Source organism: Aspergillus clavatus, genomic scaffold (assembly GCF_000002715.2).
Source record: "Aspergillus clavatus NRRL 1 1099423829805 genomic scaffold, whole genome shotgun sequence".
Lineage (NCBI taxonomy): Eukaryota > Fungi > Ascomycota > Eurotiomycetes > Eurotiales > Aspergillaceae > Aspergillus > Aspergillus clavatus.
Window position 1 is genome coordinate 1,554,251 of NW_001517094.1, and position 23,270 is coordinate 1,577,520.

The window sequence follows — 23,270 nt, forward strand, 5'->3', positions numbered from 1 at the left end:
CCAAAATAATTATTACCGGATTGAGTGAAGGGCGGTCGGACGGAACAATAATAGTCCGCTACGGATTGCGAACTGCGGCCGGGTGATTCGACGGGCCTGAGTGGGAGAGAGGAGGAAAGCAACCTCATCTCGAAACGCTTGTCCGCTGAACGTGCCCCATTGTTGCGTCGGTCTGGGCCTTTATACAAAAGAACTGCTCGAATTTCATTGCGGCAGTTTTATCCAGCCGAATTCTCCAACAGAAACCCCTCCTCACTCCCATCCGCGCAGTCCGCGTCCACCACAACACAATGGTTCACAAAGTCCTCTTCTGGGGCGGCTTTGGTACGTACTTACCGGGGATATCCTAGGCTCGAGCTATTACTCTCATCTCTTTTCCTGTTGCCGCAATGTCCTTTGTTCCTGTTGCTTGAAGCGGAGCTCCCTCGCATGGATAATGCATGAGTCTAACGTCACTTTGATATAGGCATTGCCGTCCGTCTCTGGCAGCTCGGAATCGAAATGCGCCCTATCCTCGCCAAGGAGTCCCTCTGGGTGTACCCTTTGTTCGCCGGTGTTGGTGGAAGCTTCGGATACTGGCTCCAGGGTGTTGAGAACAGACAGCTCAAGATGCTCGCACAACGGCGGGAGGCTATCTTGGAGAAGCGTCGGAGACGGGACGAACGCGAGGGCACATTGAGCGCGGCCGCCGGGGCACTCGCCGCAGCTTCGTGAATTCGTGAATTCGTTGTCAGTGAGGAGGCTACATGACTGGGCAGCAGGGTGTCATTTTACTGGATTGAAAAAACGCCCAGTCGATTATTTGTACCAAAATACAGAAGGTTATCCGTTTCTCGTGGCCCTTGATCTCAATTAGGTCGACAAGCGGACAATCGATGCTGTATTGGTGGCGTTGAACGGTACAGCTAGTCTTACGGCCTGAAGTAGCTGAGGCATTGCGTTGTTTCGTGATTGCTGTAAATATCATTCATTTTCTTTTGCGCCGACATCAATGCTTACTGCTGTATCTGCTAAAGACTGACCACTAGACGCTCACCTCACTACTACTGCGAGCTAGCTTGCACCGTATTTACTACCTAACGCTACTGCTCTAGCAATCCTTGATGGACCTTTCGGAACACACCGCTGTATACTTCCCAGCTCTTGGTCTCAGCTCTGCCCTGGTCGAAGAGTTCCTCTTCACATAATCCCGCATGGTATCGCTGCTTATCAAACAACTGGACAATGATCGCCTTCTCCCGTCTCGAGGTGCCTCTCACATGAATCTCACTCGGCATACCATGAATCCAAACATGGAGCCAACCCCAATCCAGCACCTCCATAGCTAGACGACAGCAACCCTGAATGCAGGTACATCGGCGTAGATCAATGTAGAGGTTCGACAGCTGGAAAGTCTGCCGCACGAAACACATCGTCCGCCCCCAAAGGTACTCTTTCATGTTCTCGATGTGCTGCTCGTGCACCTCCTCCGTCTCCACGGGCGACTCCTCCGTTTCCGACTCAGATTCGGATTGATAGATCCCAGGAATGTCGAGGTCAGCGTGGATCCCGCCCAGGTCCTCGATCACTTTGCGTTTGTGTCGAGACGGAGCAGTTGTCTCTTGGACCACGCCTGCGATGCCTGGTAGCTCCCGCGAGAAAAACTGCGCCATGTAGATGTAGTCGCGGCTGTCGAAGACGAGCTCGAGATTGCGAATCTGTTTTAGGTTCTCGAAGACTCGCGGATGCTCGGCACGCGCTGCAGCGAGTAAGTCGACCTGGACAAGGGAGAAGATGTTCTCGCTGAGGTAGATGGGCATTGCCTCTTTGTGTATGCGCTTTGAGGACCAGAGGAGGGGAAGATTCGGTGTCCCATAGATAGTTTCTCGATCAAGATCTAGAAGGTAGTCGAACGAGATGAAAGGGCGGATGAATACTCTTTCCACGACGAGAGAACAGCGATATATCTTGACCCTAACGCGGTATGGTAAATGGAAGAAACAGAGCATTTGTCCTGTACATCTGGTGTGAGAGGCTTTCTTCTAGACAGTATTCACATCAAGGAGGGGGTGTGTGCAGCAAGTAAATTCAGATGCTGAGCATTGTTTGCATTTAGATTCTGAATCGGATAAAGTATGTAAGAGACATATCAAAGTCCAGGCATTCAAGCTGCATCAGGTTGCATTCTGTCAAAGGGCAGATACTGGACAAGGGTCCACCAACTAGGTAAGAAGAAGAAGCAGATGTGATTTGAGGATGATTCTTGAGGATTGTAATGCACAACCCCCCAAGACTATTTAACATGACCAAAACACAATAGAGTGCATTTAAGCGTGAGTATCAGAGCGGTGACTTCAATGTTATACTCCCAGGACCGTTGACTATAGATACCCAAAAAATGTAGACCGACAGGTGGGTATATATTTAATGCAAAGTAGATTAGATTTATCAAGTCCCCTTGTAGGTTCGAACAGCGCGATTCGGTGCGCCCCAGACCTACAACAATTTGGCTCTACATCCATATATATATAAAAGAGAGCCATCGGCTGATTTAATGATACAACGCTTGCGACGGGTGCTAAGCCGTAATTCCAGCCTCAGATCGGCAATCATATATACCCCGTAGACTGTGCAGTACAAGTGCCGTCAAAAAAGCACGGCGGTCGATGTTTCATTTAACTGTGATACATAGACAGTAAATGCGCCAGTATCGGTACACAGGGATGGTGCTTAAGCAACTTAAGCAGACATCAGTTAGGTGGTATAATCTCGGGTGCCTTGTTGAATCGAACATGAACCAAGATCAAGTAATTTCTCAAATTGACCTAACTTAAAACACAAACACACGTAGACAACAAAAGAGCCCGATATCGCTAGCTCTGGAGACATCTTATCCTACATGTAACAACCCATTTACCACTAGTACCACATCGACTATCACTTGAAAGCTTGATCCAATCCTTTACCGTCGACTAACCACCTCTTCCTTTCCGTCACTCATGACCAAACTGTGCGCCGTGATCAGCTGCGCGAATCCGGCCTTCTTTGCATCCGCAAACCAGAACAGCGGATTCATCGTCGGCAGTGCTTTCAGCTGGTCGTCCTTCTCTATGTGGTGCGCAAAGTCCTGAATGTGTAGGCGCAATCGGCCCTTATGCTCTGTGACGCACACGCCATCGTTGCCTCTTCCCGTCAGGATAGACTTAGCCATATCGTCCACAACGATTTTCACGGGTGTCACATCGACATAGCCACTAACAGCGGCGAAGTCCGGCCTCTTGCCGAGTATGCGGAGAATCTGACTGAGATCGTTCTGGATCGCCTCCTTATCACCCTCGCTATTCTTCTCTTCCATAGAAGAAGCAACAGGTCGGTGTATAAACACCCTTGTGCCAAGTTCCTTCCAGGCGTTTGCCAGGAATCGCTCTGTAGACCACTTGCTAGCCACGTAGCCATCACTACCCTCCACTGGCGGTTTGTTGTCGCCATAAACGTCAACCGCACCGGATGACACAGTATGCAGTGGCGCCCCACCAGCTCGCACAGATAGAGTAACGAGTTCCTTGACGGCGTCGAAGTTGACCGTTCTCAATGTATCGTAACCATCCCAGAAGGAGCGATTAGCAGCACAATTAACGATCACATCAGTCTTCTCTGCCAGGGCAATAAATTCTCCCTCTGTGAGGCCCAGTCTCGGCTGCGTGAGGTCTGCAGTGACGAGACGGACCTTAAGGCTGCTGCGGTCGGTCATCTCGAGGCTCTCCTTCCGGACAAGACAATGAATCTCGCCAATCTCTGGCGCCTCGACTAGGCGTGCCAAAATGTGGCGGCCAAGGTAGCCCGTTGCCCCTGCCAGGACAATGGTAAGATTTTCGGTTTTCTTCTCTTTTTGTGGAAGGTTCTCGCGCGCAAGTTGGCGCAGAGATTCCGGGACACTGGTCTCCGCCTCCCAGTCGATGCCGTGCAGCCCAGTAGCCGTGCAAGCTCTGACGTGCCGCGCCATACCCTCCAAGGTGCTGGAGTTCATCAAATCAATCAATGGCGGTGCTGCCTGCAGCTCGCGCTGCATCGCAGCCTTTAGCTTCACGAGCAGAATCGAGTTGCCGCCGACGTCGAAAAAGTTAGTCTCAGCCGTCAGGGAGCGCACACCATGCGGAATGATACCCCTCCACAACTGGGCTACCTTTTTCTCGATATCGGCCAGGTTCTCTCCACGGCCATCATATTCTGGCAGGGGCAACGCTTGGATAGCGTTGCGATCCAACTTGAAGTTGCTGGTGACGGGGATGTTGGCGAGGACCACGATAACGGCCGGCTGCATATATGACGGTAGCGGGAGCTTCGACTCGAGATGCTGAAGTATGGATTCGCGGCGGTGCTGCGGGTAGTCTGTCGTGAAGACGACATGGGCGGCCAGAAAGCGGTCTTCTCCGGCGCCCCTGGCGCTGACGACGGCATGGGACAATGCCCCTTTCGAGGCTTCGAGTAGAACGCCCTCTATCTCCTGCAATTCGACACGGAATCCGCGGATCTTGACTTGCGAGTCGCCCAGGATACGGCCGTCGACGTACAGCGCCCCGTCCTGGCGCAGTCGGCCATAGTCTCCAGTACGGTACCACGTCTTGCTGCTCGCTGCGGCCAGTGGGTGGATACTGTCTCCGGAGATGAACTTCTCTTCGGTCAGATCGACTTGATCCAGGTATCCAGCAGCAATACCAGGACCGCCAGCAACAATCTCACCCGACGTCTCGAATGGCACAGGCTGCAGCTTTTCGTCCACCACGGCAACTGCATAGTTTGGGATAATCCAGCCCGCGGGAACGTGATCCTCTAGATCAGGATCGCTATGTTTAACTTCACCCTTTGTGATGGCAAGTGAGGCCTCCGTGGGGCCGTAGTTGTTGAATAGTCTCAGCCCGGGAATCTGATGGGCTGCAAGTTTGGCAAACTCGTTGATAAGCCCACTGTGCAGGTGTTCCCCCCCGCCAAAGGCATATCCCCATGATTTGCAATTCGCGAGATTTTCGGGAGCGTATCGGAACCAGGTCTCGTACTCAGAAGGCGTGGCAACGGTGTACGTCACGCCCTCCTCTGCCATGATCTGCGTAATTGCTTCCGGGTCCCCTCTCTTCTCGGCAGGCACGACATAGAGACAGCCGCCTTCGGCAAGGGCAGCAAAGATCTGGTCGAGCGAAACGTCAAAGTTGTAGATCGTTTGCTGAAGGACCACCGACACCATCGGCGGTAGGTCGACCATGCGCGAGTAGCCCTCGCACTGGGCTCGCAGATTAGCATGGGTTAGCATGACCCCCTTGGGCTTTCCGGTAGTGCCACTCGTGAAGAGAAGAACTGCACGAGACTCCGGCTTGGCTTTGTTTGGCGAGTTAGGCGTCGAGGCTGATGTGGGAATATCCGAGACGACGATGTGAATTGCCTTGCTAGCCCCGATCTGCGGTATCTTCGAAGCAGTGAAGCGGTCAGTTAAAACAACGACAGGGTTTGCTTTCTCGACGATGCTAACGATACGGGCGATCGAGTTGCGAGGATCCAAGGGCACATATGTAGCTCCAGCACGGAAGATGGCGAGCATCGAACAGATCCAGTCGGCGGATGGATTCTGGAAGACGCCGATTGGAGTACCTTCAGTAACGTCAGCAGCGACAAGAGCCGCCGTAATCGCGTTGACACGCTCTCCCATCTGGCCGTATGTTAATTGGTTGCCGAGGCCATCTTTCAGTGCCGGATGCGCCGTATGCTCTTCGATCATCTGATCGATGCGATGAGACACGGTCGCCGGCCATTCGAGTTCAAGAGTCGGTCCTTGATAGTATTTAGTTTCAATCTCTGATACATATCATTAGAGAGCTGAAATCCTCACCTTTACCGGCCTCCATAACCGCTTCGATGTCACTGGGAGCCCAGCGTGGCAGCTCGGAGACGTCAAGATCGACACCGTCGGCGAATGATTCCAGCACAGTCACGTAGGATCGGAGGAAAAGCTCAGTGCTGCTCTCTGAGTATAGCTTCTTCTGGAAGCGCAATGACAGCAGGGATTCACCTGTGGGATTATCCGTGATACCAAGCGTGAGGTCATAGCCATTTCGCGCGTTCAGCCAATCCTCATCGCTCAGATTACACCCACACCACTGCGCTCTATCACGAGTAATCTGACGGTAGTCGACAAACAACTGGAAGATGGGCGCCTCCGTGTTCGTACGCGGTATCTTTAGCTCATCCAGAAGTACATTCCAGGGCACCGATGAGTTTTCAAGTGCCTTATATGCCTTGTTACGCGTGTCCTTGATGATATCACTGATCTTCGTACCAGGAGCGCTCCTATCAAAGCGCACGGGCAAGAGGTTGAGGAAAAAGCCAAGGCTTCCCATAAAGCTTTTGTCAATGCGATTGGCATCTGCTAGTCCAAGGTAGAAATCCTTCTCCTCGCGGAGGAGACTGAAGACAAGCGTCTGGAGAGCAGCAAGATAGAGGTGGAACATGGTTGCGTTATTCTTCCGAGAGAGCTTCTTGAGTTTTGAGACAAGAGCCGGCTGAAGGGTGGCTTTGGCCTCAAACTGCTCAAAGTGGTCGAGCAATGGCCGAGTCGGAGACTTCGCAAAGGGAAAGAGAGGAATTGCCTTGGCGTGAGGATCAATCATAGGACGGTAGTAGTTCTCAATCGCCTGTTTCATGTCACCCTTCTCATAAGACTCTCTCTGCCACGAGGCGAAGGCCGGATACTGGGAATTAGTGTCCAGGGGTGGCAGCGGCCGTCCGCTGTAGGCCGCATCGAGGTCGACAAAGAGGACATTGAAGCTGTAACCATCCCACGATATGTGATGACCACTAACCATGAAGTAGTGCGTGTTGTCGTCAATGGTGAGGAGAACCATTCTTGCCGCCTGCCACGAGTTCAGATCCCAGACGTATTCATGCATCTTGCGTAGTTCCTCCTTCGCATCTGCCTCTGATTCGAGCTTGACGTGCTCCAGGTGAATGGGCGACTCAGAAAGGATACCTTGCATGGGGGTGCGTGTGTCACCCTCTCCGAGCCAAAAGAACCTGGTTCTTAACGCGTCATGGCGTTGAGCGACAGTCCGAACAGCATGCTCAAGACGGTTCACCTGAAGCTTACCGCTTAACTTGAACATGACCGTCATATTAAAGCTCGTCTTGTCTTTGAGGTAGTCACTCAAGAACCAGAATCGATCTTGGCCGTAAGACATCGGAAAGCTCTCTTCCTTAGCTGCCTGTGAGACTTTAATATTGTCATCGACTATCTTCACATCCATTACTAATTCTGCCAACTCAGTAAGTGGCGTTCCAATCACTGGTGGTGTGCCTGTCTCGGACGTTGACTCCTTTGTACTTTGAGATTCGGAAGAAGACAAGCTAGGGGCTTTTTTTGCCTCTATTGCAGGGGCTGCAATCTTGGTGTTTGTTAGCGCATTAAAATCCACTACTGTTGTTGGCACGCGTTCCATGGACTCAGCAAGAAGGTCAGTGATAGAGCTTCCACCCAAAATCTTGAGAACTGGGATGTCGACTTCAAGTTCTTTCAAGAACCACGATCTTAGTTCAACTGCCATTAGCGAGTCAATGCCCTGTTCCACGAGGGATGCCTTCTCATTGACAGCTTCATCTTGGGATATCATCAATGTACGCCTTAGTCGCGTGAGGAAGCCCTCTGCATTCGAGTTAGCTAGATCACCATCCCCTAGACTTTCAAACGCTGCTCACGTACCTTTGATAATAGCGATAGCCTCATCTTTCGTTTTGGCCTCAGCCAGCTGTACTCGCACAGGGAGCCCGTAACTTTTACCGCCGGAGTTCTGGGCATCCTGATGTTCGAGAATGAAGTGATTGAAGCGGATGTCTTCGAAGAACTGTGCCTTAGCATTCCTCTCGGGATAAAACGGCATGATGCCCGTCGTAATCTCTGAGCACTCGCGGCAGCCTGGTTGACCAACAAGGATAGCCTCGGCGAATAGTTGATGTAGGTCTGGCTCGGATATGTTTCTGTACCCAATCTTCTCGAAGTATTCAGCATCAAAGTCTGACGAGCGCTCGACGTACCCGATGCCAATCAGGGAGCTAATAGCGATGGCAGAGCCAGCGACGCCCCGTCTTTTGCGTTGCTCTGCAAGCGCCACCATGAACATGTTGGCTGCTGTGTAGTTGCTCTGGCCACTGTTTCCGACGACGGAAGTCAAAGACGACATGACGATGAAAAAGTCTAGGGGCGCGTCGTAGAAAAGCTCGTCCAGGAGCTGCGTACCAGTGACCTTCGGGTCCAGGACGGTGGTCATATTCTCGAAAGTCAGCCCATCAAACATAGAGTCCCTAAGCACCATAGCTCCTTGGGCTACACCTGCGATTTGAGGCATTGTTTTGGAAATCTCCTTGTAACACTCGTGAAGGGACTCTCGCTTGGTAATATCGCTGCAAAGATTGTTAGAGGAAAAGAACAGATTTCCGATTGGGTGGCGTGTGATACTCACAGAGGAAAGGCCTTGACAGTAGCGCCCATGGACTCCATTGACTTGATGAACTCAGGGTGCACCTGGGGCCGCCGGCTCGTCAAAACAACAAACCTAGCGCCATGTTCTACCATCCACTGGCAGAGAGATTGTCCGACCTGTCCTGACATACCGACCAGAAAATAAGTCTTGTCGGCTCGGAAGATCACTCCTGAGTCTATTGCCTGGACTTTAGCGGGAATGGGGGTGGTCAGTTCCACGCACTCAACGACCGCCAAAGGCGCATCGGCCATTGAAAAGCCTGCAATATCCTGAATGCGGATACAAACAGGATTTCCAGCTTGGCCTTGGCTCTCAAAAGCTGCATCACATGCCGCTTTGAATACCTCTGCAATCTGCTTCGACGAGGCTCCAGGCTGAAGCTCAGTTGTCGTACCATAGAAGTCGTCGGAGGTATACTTGGCGCAAACCGTAGGAATGCACTCGCCAATACGCTGGCCAGATGTGATGGAGCCAGGAGCTGTGGAAAAATCGGCGAAAAACGAGATAGAAGCCGGCAGAGCTTTCTTAATAAGCCGACGAGGGAGGTTTTCAGGGAGGTAAAGCCATCCTTCGGGCAATTTGTCCTTATTTGAGGTAGTTATCACCACTTGAATCGAGGATTTCTGGGCGTGCTGCGTCAAAGCTGTGCCAATCAGCTCACCAGGCTCGTGGACAACGATGGCACTTCCATCATGGGCCAACTTGAGGATATCGATTGCGATTATATGAGAAGCAACAGTGGCTAGAGTTTTAGCCACATTGGTGGCTTTGGTGGAGAGAGACACAGTCCAGTCTGCCAAGACCGTTGGTCGAGCCTCTGTTGAGTGCGACAGGGCAAGCAATTGTTTTCCAGTAGATTGGTCGGTGCCAGCACAGAGCATGAGTCTACCAAGAGAGCAAATTTCGATGGTCTGAAAAATGAAATGGGAGACTTGAATAATGTTGGTTTCAGCGGGCTCAAGTGGCACAGTCGTGACGCGGAGGGGTGAAGGTTGCTGAATCTCATACGAAGAGCCCTCGGAGACAAATGTCAAGGGTTCTTGGAAACTGATATTCCGTGTGACTGGGCGCCGAGCACTGTTGTATCGCTCGTTGGCGGGCTCGCACTTGTATAGCCGGGGGATGAATCTAGAGCCGGCCTCATAGCACACCTCGGGTTCAAAGGACCAGAGAAAGTCCACTTCACCCTGAGCTTCATACTGCCATTTAATCAAGACTTCCAAGCGTAGAATATCTCCGGCTAGCAGCTGGGCCGTCTTTTCTTCATCTTCAAATGCGTCGAGATCAAGGATTTGCAAGGACATATTCGGATATTCGTGAGTCATGGCCCTTCCAAGTCCAAGCATCATGGACGAGAACGGTTCCTCCGCCCTGGCGCCTCGGGTAGCCCAAAGAATCTTGCCTGCCTGGCGCCAGAGTATCTTGAGAGCGTCGAGCTTTGCTTCTGTAAAGACTTTGAAAAGAGGCTCGTCAAGCTCTGTGAGTGACAGTACAGTGCTCGAATACTGGAGCACGTCCAAGTCCAGTTCGTCAACGGAGGTGACGCGCACAACTTCACTAAATCTGGGAGCCAGAAGGCTCGAAACCTGCTCTGCAATGCGGTGGGTTGCGAGCCCTTGTCCGCCAATGACAACAAGTCGTGGGGCATCGGTAGGTGGAAGGGCATTGATTGACGCCAGAGGGGCTCGAAGCATCGTAATACGGTCGTCAACAGCTTGTGCTGCAAATACTGTAGAAACATGAAGTCTGTGAAGCAACGGCGTGCTTGTGTCAATTCCTCCGAAGCCGCACTTGCGTAGCAAAGTATCCCATTGTGGCAATGTCACCGTTGGTCCCCATGGTCGCCCATTCTCTGCTCCTACCCACCAACCTGGCAAGCTTCCCATAGGCAGGCCAACACGCATGGTATCATTGCCCGTGAGCTCTAGACAAACAAGATAGCCACCAGGTTTGAGGAGCTGGCGGACGTGAGTCATCATCTCTTCCAGTTTGTCTGTTGCATGCAGGACATTGGAGGCTAGAATGACATCGTACGATCCCTCAATGAAGCCTTGAGATGCCGGGGGCCGCTCCATGTCGAATGTCTTGTAGACCATACGGCTTTCAAAATCCTTGAAGCGCTCCTGAGCAGCTTCAAAGAATCCGCTGGAGATGTCGGTGTAGGTGTAGCTGGAAAACATGTCGCCCAGATGAGATAGTATCGTTCTCGTAGACCCACCAGTTCCAGCACCTTCAATTATTTCAGTCAGCATCACCGTTGGATACAGGGGCGAAGGTATAGGTCTCCTTACCAACTTCGAGGATCTTCATTTGTGGGTAGCGATGACCGATGTGTGTGACCATGCGCGCTAGGTGGCGATTTGCCATGTCGAGACCAAGACCCTGATCATAGAATTCGAACAATCCTTCCATATGCTCAAGGATACTGGTTCCCGTGCGGATGACGCCTGGGAGACTCTTGCCCACAGATTCGATAAGGCGCACATCAACTCGATCACCATATCTAGAAGCGCTTTGTTAATGATGTCACGCCCTTGGTAAATCTGGGGGTTATACATACTCATCCCAGATGGCTCTGATCTGTTCCTCTGTGTCTTGTTGCCAGCTTGAGGGCACGAAAGGGTTCTTGCCGCTCTTGACCTGGTCAACAACGTGACTGGCCCAATTAAGTAGATGTCGGTAGTACGGTAGCGCAATAGCTTTCTCCTCGGACGTGATGGTCTCAACAAGCTGGCGTAAGTAGTAGAACGACACGCGCTCTCCCTTGATGGCATTTTCCAGCGCCTCGGCGGTGAATCCATCGTCGATGACAGCAACATCGCCGCTGGGCCGGTCAATGTCATATTTGAGCTTGGAGAAGATGACGGCATCATCCTCGGGTCGAGCAGCTGTGAAGGGCATCAACTCAAGGCCTTCAACCTGTATGAAGGTATGGGACTTGTCTTGAGAGAAAATATTGATGTCCATGGTGCTTCGAGCCTTCTTCATGCTTCGGGCAATTGATTCCCATGGCAATTTTTGCTGCTTGCCTGCGCCATCGGCGGTGAATAAGGGGTTAATGATAATTGACTCTATCCCTGCAGGAATATAAAGACCCCACATCATTCCATCTCCTGGGCAGCTGAAGGCCGCCGACGAAGACTGAAAGGCAGTATCAAGCATGCCTGGATGAATGAGCAGTTGATCCTCCCACTCAGATCCCGACTGATCCTCAATAATTCCCTTTGCATAGGCCTTCTTGCGCTGAATCGAGAGCATACCGCGGAAAGGTGGCGAGTACTCATACTCCAGCTTCTGGAACTGATCGTAGAACCGGGCAGGCTCGATTTCGGTCATATTGAAATCTTCAGGCTCAAAGAAGGGAATTGCGTCGGCATCTGGCTCCGCCAGCGTCACAGTCACCAATCCCTCGGCGTTGAGTCCCATCGGCGTTTTGGGTTCATGGGGAGGACCGGAATGACAAGTAAACTTTGCCTTAATGGTATTCTCTCCCGAAGGTATTATCGTGAGGCTGAAAAGGGACTCAACAGATGAGCTCTCGTCATTGAAAGCAATAGCTCGGCCAATGAAAAGATTTTCGATTTTGATCAGGCTGATGCTCGACTTGCCGGCGAGGGCCTTTGTGGACTCGACAGCCATAGCCACGAAGCCTGCTGCGGGGAAGACAATACCGCCCTGGATTCTATGACCTTTGAGCCATGGAATTTCCTTGGGGCTGAGGATGTTGCGCCATTGGATCTCGTCAGAGGTTTCCCGGTCCACGCACCGCTTGCCTAGTATCGGGTGTGGAGGGTGAGGGTTGATTAATTGAGCGCCCCCGGCTCTGGAAAGATTCCAAAATGTCTTTGAGTGATCAAACTCATACTTAGGGAGGTTGGTAACTATGTGGCGCCCCGCGGCGTCACCAGACACTGACTTTTCGAATGCATCGAAAGAGACCGATCCCGCACCCAGATTCGACCACACGAAGCCCAGGGCTGTGGAAACCTGTGATACGTCGTCTTTGTTTCGAGAGAGAACTCCAGAATAAGGAATTCGGTCTCCCAGAGCTTCTGCGAGAGTGTCCAGACACGGACCTTTCAGCGCCGCGTGTGGTCCAAGCTCTAGTGCCAGGGTGAAAGGCCCACTTTGAGCGACTGCAGCTTGGACTGCCGGAGCAAAGAGCACAGTATTTGTCATGTTGGACACCCAATATTGCGAATCGAGGCTATCCTGGGTCATGATCTTTCCGTCTAGGACGCTCGAATGCCACACGGGCTTGCCTTCGGTGCTTGCGTCTGTGGTACTAGCGTCGCTAACAGACTCTAGGGCTGCGAGATACGGTTTCGAGCATGGTATCATGTGTGCTGAATGATACGCGGTATCGACCTGGAGCTGGCGTGCGAACTTACCTTCATCTTTGAAGATCTCAACAGCTGCTGCCACGACGTCCTCGTCACCAGAGAGCGTAATGCTCGAGGAAGAATTAACAGCAGCAACTTGAATCTTGCCTTGGAAGTCTTCCAGCTCACAAAAGTCAGAGGCATCTTCGACCGATGTTCCGACAGCCATCATAGCTCCTTTGGCACCGCTCGACGACCCGGCAAGCTTAGCGTAAAAGCCGCGCAGGTAGGCGATTCGGATGGCACCAGTGGCTGACAGCAATCCTGCTGCATAGGCTGCTCCAATTTCTCCTATTTTGAGTCAGCAAGTATTCTACACGGAATATTAATTTGGCATGAGCAATAAAAAGAACTAGATACCTGAAGAGTGACCAACGACAGCGTCGAGTTTGACGCCCGCTTCCCTCAGCAGGTCAACGACCAAAATCTGCACAGCCGTGCAGAGGGGTTGCGATATGGCGGCTTCAAGAACTCTCGATGTGGATGCATCTGCGAGGATCTGTTCCCTGAGTGTCCATTCCGGCCGGACATCCTCCGCCAGCGATGCTAGCGCTGCATCCAGCTCATCCAGCCGCTTCGCGACGAATGGAGAGGATTCAACTAGCTTGGCGCCCATGCGAGGCCATTGGGCGCCCTGTCCTGTGAAAACTCCCAATATGCGCGGAGACCCGACAGCAAAGTGCTTTGTACTTAGCTCAGGCGCGTCTTCGCTGCTAAGAAGTGTTTCAATCTTTTGCGCGGCCTCTTCCATACTAGAAGCAACAATGGCAGCACGGAACGCGAGTGTAGAGCGCCTTTCCTGGATGGTGTAAGCAACATCACGGAGAGACACTTGGGGGTTGGCCTTCAGATAGTCAGCGTAAGACGACAGTGCAGCCCGTAGTGACTTGTCGGTAGCAGCTGAGATGGTCAAGGGAGAGAAGAGCGTGCCAACAGAAGGTGAGACAAGAGGTGCCTCGTAGGCTTCAATGATAGCGTGAGCATTGGTGCCGCCAAATCCTAGAAAGATCCCCTCAATTAGCCTGTTCTTCAGCAGAATAAAATCCATTCACGACATCATAAGCAATGCCGTCAAGCCATTTGGCTCTCTTACCGAAACTGTTGACACTCGCTCTTCGGATCTGACCTGGTTGAAGCTTTGGCCAGGGTTGCGCAGACGTGGGAACCTCCAGGTTGCTATAGAAAGGCGCGATCCTGGGATTAAGCGCGTTGAAGTGCATATTGGGCGGGATGACACCGTGCTGAAGTGCCAGCGATGTCCCGATAAGACTTGCCAATCCTGCAGTACCTTCCGTGTGGCCAATGATGGTTTTGATGGATCCAACATATAATGTATCCGACGCACCATTTCCATAAAATGCCTTGCTGATCGCCTCAGCCTCCTGGGGGTCTCCTGCTGGGGTGCCTGTTCCATGGGCGTGGAAGAACTGGGGGCGGTCTTCGGACTTCTCAATGTCCAGGCCAGCTCGGGCGTAAGTTTCACAAATCAGTGTAGCTTGCGCTGTCGCACTCGGCATCGTCAACCCCCTGGTCCTTCCATCCTGATTGACTCCGGTAGCACGAATGAGGCACTCGATGTGATCCCCGTCCCGAAGCGCGGCACTCAGGGGCTTCAGGACGACAGATGCGATTCCTTCACCTCGGGCGTATCCGTCGACATCTTTATCCCACATCTTTGACCTTCCGGTGGGAGACAGCATGTGAAGATTTGACTCGGCAATATACATGCCTTTACGCAATCAGCTAAGAATTCCTTTCATTGTGAAAGAAGAAAAAAATTATTATCGAGGCTTACCTGGACTGAGCAGGAGATTGGCACCGGCGGCGACCGCTACCTCGGATTCTCCATTGCGTAAGGCTTGAATTGCCAGGTGAACAGCAACCAAACTCGAGGAACAAGCCGTATCGAGCGTCATCGATGGGCCGTGCCAGTCGAAGAAGTAAGAGATACGGTTTGACATAATACTGCGGCTCATTCCAGTAGCGCTATACTGTGGAATAGTCTCCCAATCTTTGTACAAGATACCACTCCAATCATCACACATCGTGCCAACAATAATCGCAGTCGATGAGCCGCGAAGCCCTTCGATAGTCTGCCCAGCCGAGCAGAGCGAGTCATAGACAGTCTCCATCAACATTCTTTGCTGGGGGTCCACAGCCTCACATTCTGACGGCTGGATATTGAAGAAAGCATTGTCAAAGTCTGCAGGATCTTCATCAAGGAAGTAAGATGTCTGCACATCAGTTGTGCCATGATGTTCAGGTTCGCTGTGATAGAAAGCATCGGGGTGCCAGCGCCGGCGCTCAGAGACCTTCTGAAGCAGGTCTCTTGGCTCTTGAAGGAGCTCCCAAAGCTTTGACGGCGTATCTGAGCCACCTGGAAAGCGACAGGCGGTCCCTATGACGGCAATGGGCTCCAGTGGTGGCATTTTGATAATTCCTCGTTGAATGAGACAGTAGAATGGGTCAGAATCCTGTGTAAGAGCGACTTGGATTCCTGATTAGCCATCTGATATAGCTGGTCTCATATACCTGGCTCAAGCGAACTGACAACGAGTTCGGCATTGTGTACTAAGCAGAGCAATGCATGCAATTTGGCCACTAGGTTTTACTGGGGCCCGAAGAGTACCGAATTCTTTTCAGTCTAAAGACCACCTTAGTTTGGATCCATCGCATTGCATGACCGAAATTTTCCGAAGGGGCGAGGTATTAGTCTGGTCGTTACAAAGCCACAGAAAATAGCAGCTCTTACATACCTGGTTTGTAAAGTGTACTGGCTGTAGGTTTTAAAACCCGTCCCGTATCTCATTTTTGGCTTTGTCTCTGTTCAACTTGCTATTGATTGAAAGTGCTTTAGCATCGTGAAACTTCACCACGAAGATTCCATGGCCGTTTTGTGGCATTGGCGCGCTCCTCTGGTTCGGACGAGGAGATCTAACCCACTTGAACAGCTAGAATGCCAGGTGTGAGATCTCACCTCTGTGACTTTGCACGCACGGAGGCGACGGCGCATCCAATCCATCATAAACAACGCTCACAATGTCATATCCATATGTTGGGAGCCAGTTCCTCCAAGCCACTGCTCGACATCATTGTTCAGGTTTGCCGTGAATATGGGCCATGTCATTCCTTCCATTGTAGATCCCAGGGCCATACTGGAAAGATCGTAGTTCGATGTGAAGTCCGAGTAGCCTACAATTGTTGGCAACTCATCCACTTGACCGAAAATCCAGAAGAATGCTTACCTGGAAAGTAAGAGACGGCTGTGGCCGGAACAGCAGAGGGCGATGCCTCTTCCGATGTATGGAGCTCAGCCCTTACCCGAGAGTCATCTAGAACGTAATTAAGGGCCGCGACGGCTTTTCGAGCCTCTCTTGAGCTGGCACATTGCCGACACCAGATGGACTGGGATGTTCTTAAGAGAGATCTGATTCTGTCCATGTCTAGCTCAACTTCAGAGTCTCTTGAATTGTCAAGGTTTGTGTCCTGTTCCTTATTATGTGTTTGAACATAGAAGCAAAGCACACTCGTGGCTAGAAGGAAGTCGTTTATGAAAGCAGAAGAAACTCTCCAGCGGCTTTGGTATAACAGGCCATCTGCCGAAGTCTCTTCGTCAACAAGACGCTGCAATTCTAAAATCTGCATCGCAGCATCCAAGCATGCTGAGCGTGAGCGGTCATATTGCTGGTGAAGGCGAGAGGGCTCTAGGAACTTCCTGTGCAAGATAATCTTCAATTGCTGGATGATCACTTCCAGCCAGATTCTTTGAATCATGATCTGAGATGGAACATTGAGGGATGATGCAAGGCCAGTCCACTTCAGACTAGATGGAATCTTGTCCCTAGCCTCGTTAATTCGTTGGTCAAGCTTCAGGATCTCGGCGTATGAATGTGGGTGGGGCTCCGTGGCCACATCAGCGACCTTGGCTCCTACTGAGAGCAGCCGTAGCTTGGCCAGGACGTAGAGGGTAGGTGTCACCTCGGTCTCCGGCTTAGAAACGGGCAATGTGGAAATATCCTCATCAAAGTCTGAATCGTTCAGGTTCCGTGGCTCGGCAGTATCGGTGTCACTTTCTTTGACCAGCCTGGGAAGCCCCAACTGCGTGGAGACGCTAAAATCCAACTGGACGATCATTGCCCAGACACGCCTCCTCATCTCACCGGCGAAGGGGGAAATGGATGGGAAATGTTTCGCATCGCGGTGATAGCCCATGTGTATGGCAATCTGTACTATGTTGCCCACCAGGACCCAGATACCAATTTCCATGTCTTTGAGGTGGAAATTCTCGATCAGGAAGTAGAGAATCAGTGTCTCCAAGACGTACGGTCCACCCTTTGTGTAATGACCCAGGAGGAGGCACTGTATGGCCTTCTCTTTGTACGTCTCTGCCAACGCTTGGCTATCTCCAACCCGTGATGTCTTTCCTGAGTGTCCGAGTGTAGGAGAGGACCCTTCGGTACTGGCAAAGGCCTGCTGGAGCTGTGTCGACAGACATATTATACTAAACAGAATGCCAACCCACAAGATTGGGGTGGCATGTGGTGCCTTCCAAAACTCTTCATACTATTAACAGGATTAGCTTGTGTTTGGATGGTCGGACCAGGTCTACAGCTGGGAATGGCCAGGAGAATCTTGAATAGAAAGACCAAATCGGACATACCTCTCGGAGAAATTTGCCACTGTGCACAATGCCTGATTTCTAGTCAGTCCGAATCCAGATCAGGGTGTTGGTCAAAATGGATGGGGAGGGTGGATGGCATACCAGGGGCTATGTCGAGGACGTTGAAGTAACGGGAAATTAATCTGTCAACAGTAGGGCGAGGAGGAAGAGATTTGAGAATCGAGGCAGAGGTTTCATGCATTGCACAGCTGTAGAGCAATTGGGGTTTGGGGAAGCTTGCCGGTGGCTGGACAGGATCCAACATCCGCGGGTGAGCCTCCTCATCCCGTGCGATATGATTCCGTAGATCGGTAATACTATCCAGCACCGCAGCCCAATGCGAGCTACTAACATAATTGACACCTGTCTCTGGAGTCCTGAAGCTACCATAGTCTGATGGGGACGGCGAGACATCATGCTGCGTTTCGTATCCCACCACGGTGGCTCGCTCCAAATTTTCGCGTGGATCGAATCGGTTACTCCGTGCGCGTTGATCAGGTGTCATGTGTTGGAGGTCTTCGAATGATGATTCACCTATGACTCCGTGAGCTTTTTTTCAGTTCGGATAGATGTGCCGGGCACAAAGAACTCATTCGGAGAATCTGACACCCTACATCCGTGGGGAATTCGAGAAGGCTCTAAAATTTACTTACGAGGTCTTGACTCGGTCTGGTGCATGAGTTCCAGAACTAGACTCTCCAGCTGATTGATGCGATCCTGCATATTGGTGGCGGGAACTTGAAGGCGGCTTGGCGAGGCTGCTTGTGCAGGAGAAGAGGCGGTCGAGGTGGGGATCTTGGTATAAACGCAAGAGGAGCCAAGTCCCCGACTCGAGCAGTTGCTACATGGGTGTAGGCGATCGCAACGCACCCTGACAAGCAGTATCAGATTCTGGGGCATTAGACATGTGGTGAAGGATTGCGGATCCAGTCGAAGGCTGCACCAGCGTGACTAGGTATTGGGGGGGGGCTACTCACTTCCGCCGACGACACGAATTGCAGCTAAGCTGGGGCTTGTCTCGACGCCTAGAAGATGGCGGCTGAAGTCTCCCGGATGAGGTATTGGTAGACGGAGTCAGTTGCTGAGTTGCTCCGTCTACGGAATGTATGACATCCGACATTTGGACAACAGGGTCAATTTCATATGTAAATGGAATTGTGGATTTTTGCGTGCTCTCCCCGATGGGGTATATGTGGTAGTCTGGTAGAACCGTAGAAGGTAGAAGTTCGGAGGATGAGAGCAGGTGGGGATTGGGATCGGCCGTTTGGCTATGTATCTTGGCTGCCCCACCTTTATATCCGGGCTGTTCGGACATTTCGGACGGTCAATCGTCAATAGTCAATACTAATATACTCCGTACTATATAAATAGATTCGCTATGCTAAGCTTTACTACGCAAGTTTTAGGATAAAACCTATACTAAATTGGATTAGACTAAGGGGGGCCCGGGGGTTCTAAGTTCTTTAATTGTAACTTAAAAACTACCTAAGAGGTTTACAGAGTAGTACTACCTAGTAGTTATCGGTACTCCGACCATCCGCGGAGGGTCGTGGATTGGTCTGCAAGCTCAGTCCAAAGCTCAGCCTCATGAGAAAGAAGAAGATCTTGGATGCTCGCTGGATAACATGTCAATCGTCTTCCGAGGTTCTTGGTTGGATAATACGATTATCGTCGATGGCCTCCGGGCTAATTCATCTACAAAACAATCATCTAACACAGTCAACAGAATGTGGCCTGGTCCAGTAATAGGTTTCGGATTGTTGTCATGTTAAAGCTAGAACGGATGATCGACGGAAATAATTTCTTCAGATGTCGGGGAGCCTGTATGTTGCTTTTCTTTGTTCTCGATCGCTGCGGCGTCCAAGGGTGCTTTGGAGGTTGGCGACCCTCCGCGGAGGTTGGCTCCTGATATACCTACAATACCTACTAGGTATGTCTCGTCTTCATCATTCTCTTCCTTGGTCAGTCACTCGTTCACATTCAAACCCATATAATTATCCAATTCTTCCTCCAAGGCTGTGGTATCCTCAGAATCCAACACTTGCCTCCACAGTGAACTGCAACTTTCGTATTCCCACGAGACAGCTTGTTTCCGCCATATGGCCTTCGTCAGGATGTCCTCGGACACAGAAATAAATATGCTCAGCATTCATGCTGAAACGAATTCAGAGAAAGGTGACATTGTGGACTGGGATGGTCCTCATGACCCGGCGAACCCCCGGAACTGGAAGAATGGACTGAAGCTGCGACATGTACTCCTTGTCAGCGCCTTCACCCTGTACTCGTAAGAGCACCCCCCCCCCCCCTCTATCACAACATTTTTCAGCTTTGATCTACTGGCCTTCCAGGTGCCGATGATGTCTGACAGAGTGAAATAGAAATCTTGCCGCAGTCATGTTCGCTCCCGGGGCGGCAGATCTCGTCAAGGACTTCCACGTCACCAGCACTATCGTCGCCTCTTTCACCGTGTCCATCTATCTTCTGGGTTATGTGTTTGGCCCTTTTCTCCTTTCCTCCATGTCCGAGATCTACGGTCGTTTGATCATCTACCATCTCAGCAACGTCGGCTATATCGCATTCACAATTGGCTGCGCCCTAAGCACAGATACGGCCATGTTTTTGGTATTTCGCTTCATATGTGGTTGCGCTGCCTCCGCTCCGATGGTGGTTGGGGGAGGAACCATTGCAGACCTTTATCAAGCCAGCGAACGTGGCAAGGCGATGGCTCTATTCGGCCTCGGCCCGCTTCTGGGTCCGGTCATTGGCCCAGTGGTAGGCGGCTTCGTGACTGAGTACCTCGGGTGGCGGTGGACATTTTGGTTAATCTTGATCCTGGTAAATGGAAGCCCCTACATCACCTATCATTTGATCAGGGTCTAATATGAGCCACCTTTAGGCGGGAGTTGTCTCTTTGCTTGCCCTTTTCCTACTGCGGGAAACTTTCGAGCCTGTTCTTCTCGAGCGCAAGGCGGCTGCTATGCGCAAAGCCACCGGCAACAGTCAGTGGCAGGCACGAACCTACAACAATGACCGTACGCCAGCTCAGATCTTTGCACGGGCCACAGTACGACCCCTCAAGATGCTCCTATCACCCATCGTCCTCCCGCTCTCTCTCTACTGTGCCTTCATGTTCGGTCTCATCTACCTGCTTTTCACTACTTTCCCAGAGGTGTTCGAGACCACATACCACTTCGCCACCGACATCTCTGGTCTTGCATATCTAGGTCTCGGCGTGGGTATGATCATCAGCATCGCCCTGTTCGCTATTCTCAGCGACAAGCTACTCAAGCAGCCGCGCGAGGGAACTCTCGAACGGCCGGAGCTACGTCTCATCCTCATGATCTGGTCATCGCCCATTGTTCCCATCGGCTTCTTCTGGTACGGATGGAGTGCCGACAAAGTTACTCATTGGATTGTCCCAATCCTAGGCACTGTCTTCATTGGCCTAGGGGCCTTCCTCATCCTCATGCCCGCCCAGTTGTATCTTGTTGATGCATTTGGCTCCGAGGCGGCCGCGTCCGCCCTAGCGACAAACACCATTTTGCGCAGTCTGTTCGGTGCCTTGTTGCCACTTGCAGGAACACCCATGTACGAATCTCTGGGCCTTGGTTGGGGAAACAGCTTGTTGGCTTTCATCGGCTTAGCGTTTGCTCCTCTTCCTTTCCTCTTTTACAAATATGGAGAGGCACTGAGAACCAGATTTCCTATCAACCTCTAAGCACATGGCGAGTTGCACAGGAGTCTGTCATTTTTGTTCTTTTCTTCTTCTTTTTGCCCTTTTTATGTGAGAACAATTTGTGTTTTTGATGAGCAGAAGGCTCCAGCTGCCGAAATTCCGAAGACAACAAGCAGCATGAGCATGATGAGTAGGAAGTCCTCGCACCAACTCCACCATTTCGGAGTAGGTGAGAGGAGGCTTTCGAGCCAATGCTAAAGATAAAGATGCTAATTTGCTTCCATTTTCTGTTGATTATTTTCTCTTCTTACTTTTCTTGGACCATGAGGCGGGATTTTACGCCTTCAGCTTTCATTTATTGCAACCTGTTTTACACCCGGTAAATCCTTAGTATTCCATAGCTTATATAGGTGTCCACTACTCATCGAATACTTCCGAAAACCTCCGATGTTCACAAACCCTGGCGATCAGTGTTATGATGAAGAGAATTATACGAAGTCCGCAGTAGCAGATATTTTAGAGTTGATCTTCATTGGGGATAAAAGCAAGTTCAATGGCTACCATGTAACTAGCTCACAACATCCCCCTTGAGCCACTCTCATTTACTGAGACTCTTAGGGTACCTCTCAAGCGGCCCGATCGATTTCCAGGAAGCAGCGCATTGGCACAGTTCCCTCTTGCATCCATATCATGGCCGGTACATCTGTCTCTGTTCTTGACATCCGCGACAGTCCCATCATCGCCGGGCCCGTCTTGATGGATCCCTTCATCTCGGGCTCCGCAAACCTCTTTCCGAAGATGCCCAGTCGCATCAACGACGATTCTTGGGAGCTGTGGGAGTTCGAGGCATTCAGCGATGACGGTGAGACTGCCGTTGGCGTCTCACTATACCGGGATCTGCGCGGCCTTGACCAAGATGGCTTCCACGCAGAGCTCAACGCCATCTGGCCAGACGGCAGCAAATGGGGCGAGACGCTCTACTTCGCGAAATCCGTCATCACAGCTGAGGGAAGTGCACATTCCCACGAGGGCCGAGTAAGTGGGGTCTGGACGTCCCGAGATGGCCCTGATGTACACGATGGGGAAACGACGAGGACAATAACCTTTACAATTACGCCGGACCTCTCTTCTACAACAGTTCGCTTTGATGTACCGGGCCAGCTATCTGGAACTATGAACCTGCACCGCATTCTGGAGTCAACCAGCAACCAAAAAACAAGCCTGCCGGTAACAGAAGAAGCTGCACTGTTGTATCCCTCTGTATACTACACGTTTCCCATGGGGCCTCAGGCTGCGACTGTGGACCTCACATTCGCCGCTAGAGCTGTAGGCGAAGAGGGGCGTAAACTCTACATCGGCTCGGAAAACAACGGTCACGGTGGCATGGTACGTGGCTGGTCTTCCCGCGCCTGGCCAGAGTTTATGAACGAGGCGTACTACGCCGTTGCCCATGTTGGGCCCTACATGTTGCAGCTACTACGAGTCGTCGGCTCCGCCGCCGCCGGCCATATGCCCCATGCCGTCGCCCGACTGTACCGCGACCACGAGCTTGTGTGCGCTGCGAATCACGTCCTCGATGGTACAGGAGCAGAGGCGCCGGCAGTCGATACAATCCGGGTCGAAAAGATTCTACCAGAGCCGAACGAAGAACGACAGGAGGCTGGTCTCGCCGGTGCTTTTCGCGACAAGAACGTGGGCTATATCATCGAGTTCAGTTCTGCGCAACAACAGCGCCATTGGCGGTTCGAAGCACGTCACAAACACGCGTGGTGGAGCGAGCCCACGAGTGCCCCCGGTCCCGACGGCACAGGCAAGTCCGGGTGGGTCGAGGCATTGCTCGGAGGGTCGAAGGGTGAGGCGTTCAACGGGACAGGGGTGGGCGGCCAGCTACAGATCCCAGTGCCTTGATTACGCATGTATGTACAACCTGTTTTCTCCATGTAAGAGGCATGGAGGTACATATCTTTGACAATCGAGATTCAAATGTCCAATGTTCGGAGTCAGACCGTTCAAATGTTCAATATTGAAGTTCCGCAGCAAGCTCTTTACATGTA

At 51.6% G+C, this 23,270-nt stretch overlaps 6 protein-coding genes across 6 annotated transcripts; 3 read left to right on the top strand and 3 right to left on the bottom strand.

The window, feature by feature from the left end:
- Positions 1–290: 290 nt before the first annotated feature.
- On the top strand, positions 291–714 carry ACLA_023360 (putative NADH-ubiquinone oxidoreductase 14 kDa subunit; the record flags this gene model as incomplete). The annotated part of the gene is made up of 2 exons (XM_001269047.1): positions 291–324; positions 467–714. The coding sequence occupies 2 exons, from the start codon at positions 291–293 to the stop codon at positions 712–714; spliced, it is 282 nt and encodes a 93-aa protein (XP_001269048.1).
- A 368-nt stretch (positions 715–1,082) lies between these two features.
- On the bottom strand, positions 1,083–1,799 carry ACLA_023370 (uncharacterized protein; the record flags this gene model as incomplete). The annotated part of the gene is made up of 1 exon (XM_001269048.1): positions 1,083–1,799. One exon carries the CDS (start codon positions 1,797–1,799, stop codon positions 1,083–1,085), a length of 717 nt encoding a protein of 238 aa, XP_001269049.1.
- A 1,142-nt stretch (positions 1,800–2,941) lies between these two features.
- ACLA_023380 (putative equisetin synthetase) lies at positions 2,942–15,309 on the bottom strand (the record flags this gene model as incomplete). The annotated part of the gene is made up of 9 exons (XM_001269049.1): positions 2,942–5,799; positions 5,858–7,663; positions 7,721–8,418; positions 8,478–10,728; positions 10,790–11,001; positions 11,059–13,171; positions 13,241–13,879; positions 13,974–14,609; positions 14,676–15,309. The coding sequence occupies 9 exons, from the start codon at positions 15,307–15,309 to the stop codon at positions 2,942–2,944; spliced, it is 11,847 nt and encodes a 3,948-aa protein (XP_001269050.1).
- A 605-nt stretch (positions 15,310–15,914) lies between these two features.
- On the bottom strand, positions 15,915–18,263 carry ACLA_023390 (fungal specific transcription factor domain-containing protein; the record flags this gene model as incomplete). The annotated part of the gene is made up of 5 exons (XM_001269050.1): positions 15,915–16,072; positions 16,126–17,359; positions 17,541–17,572; positions 17,643–18,074; positions 18,194–18,263. 5 exons carry the CDS (start codon positions 18,261–18,263, stop codon positions 15,915–15,917), a joined length of 1,926 nt encoding a protein of 641 aa, XP_001269051.1.
- Positions 18,264–19,654: 1,391 nt separating this feature from the next.
- Positions 19,655–21,258, top strand: ACLA_023400 (MFS transporter; the record flags this gene model as incomplete). The annotated part of the gene is made up of 3 exons (XM_001269051.1): positions 19,655–19,824; positions 19,919–20,375; positions 20,437–21,258. 3 exons carry the CDS (start codon positions 19,655–19,657, stop codon positions 21,256–21,258), a joined length of 1,449 nt encoding a protein of 482 aa, XP_001269052.1.
- Positions 21,259–21,906: 648 nt separating this feature from the next.
- On the top strand, positions 21,907–23,124 carry ACLA_023410 (uncharacterized protein; the record flags this gene model as incomplete). The annotated part of the gene is made up of 2 exons (XM_001269052.1): positions 21,907–22,251; positions 22,378–23,124. 2 exons carry the CDS (start codon positions 21,907–21,909, stop codon positions 23,122–23,124), a joined length of 1,092 nt encoding a protein of 363 aa, XP_001269053.1.
- Positions 23,125–23,270: the final 146 nt, after the last annotated feature.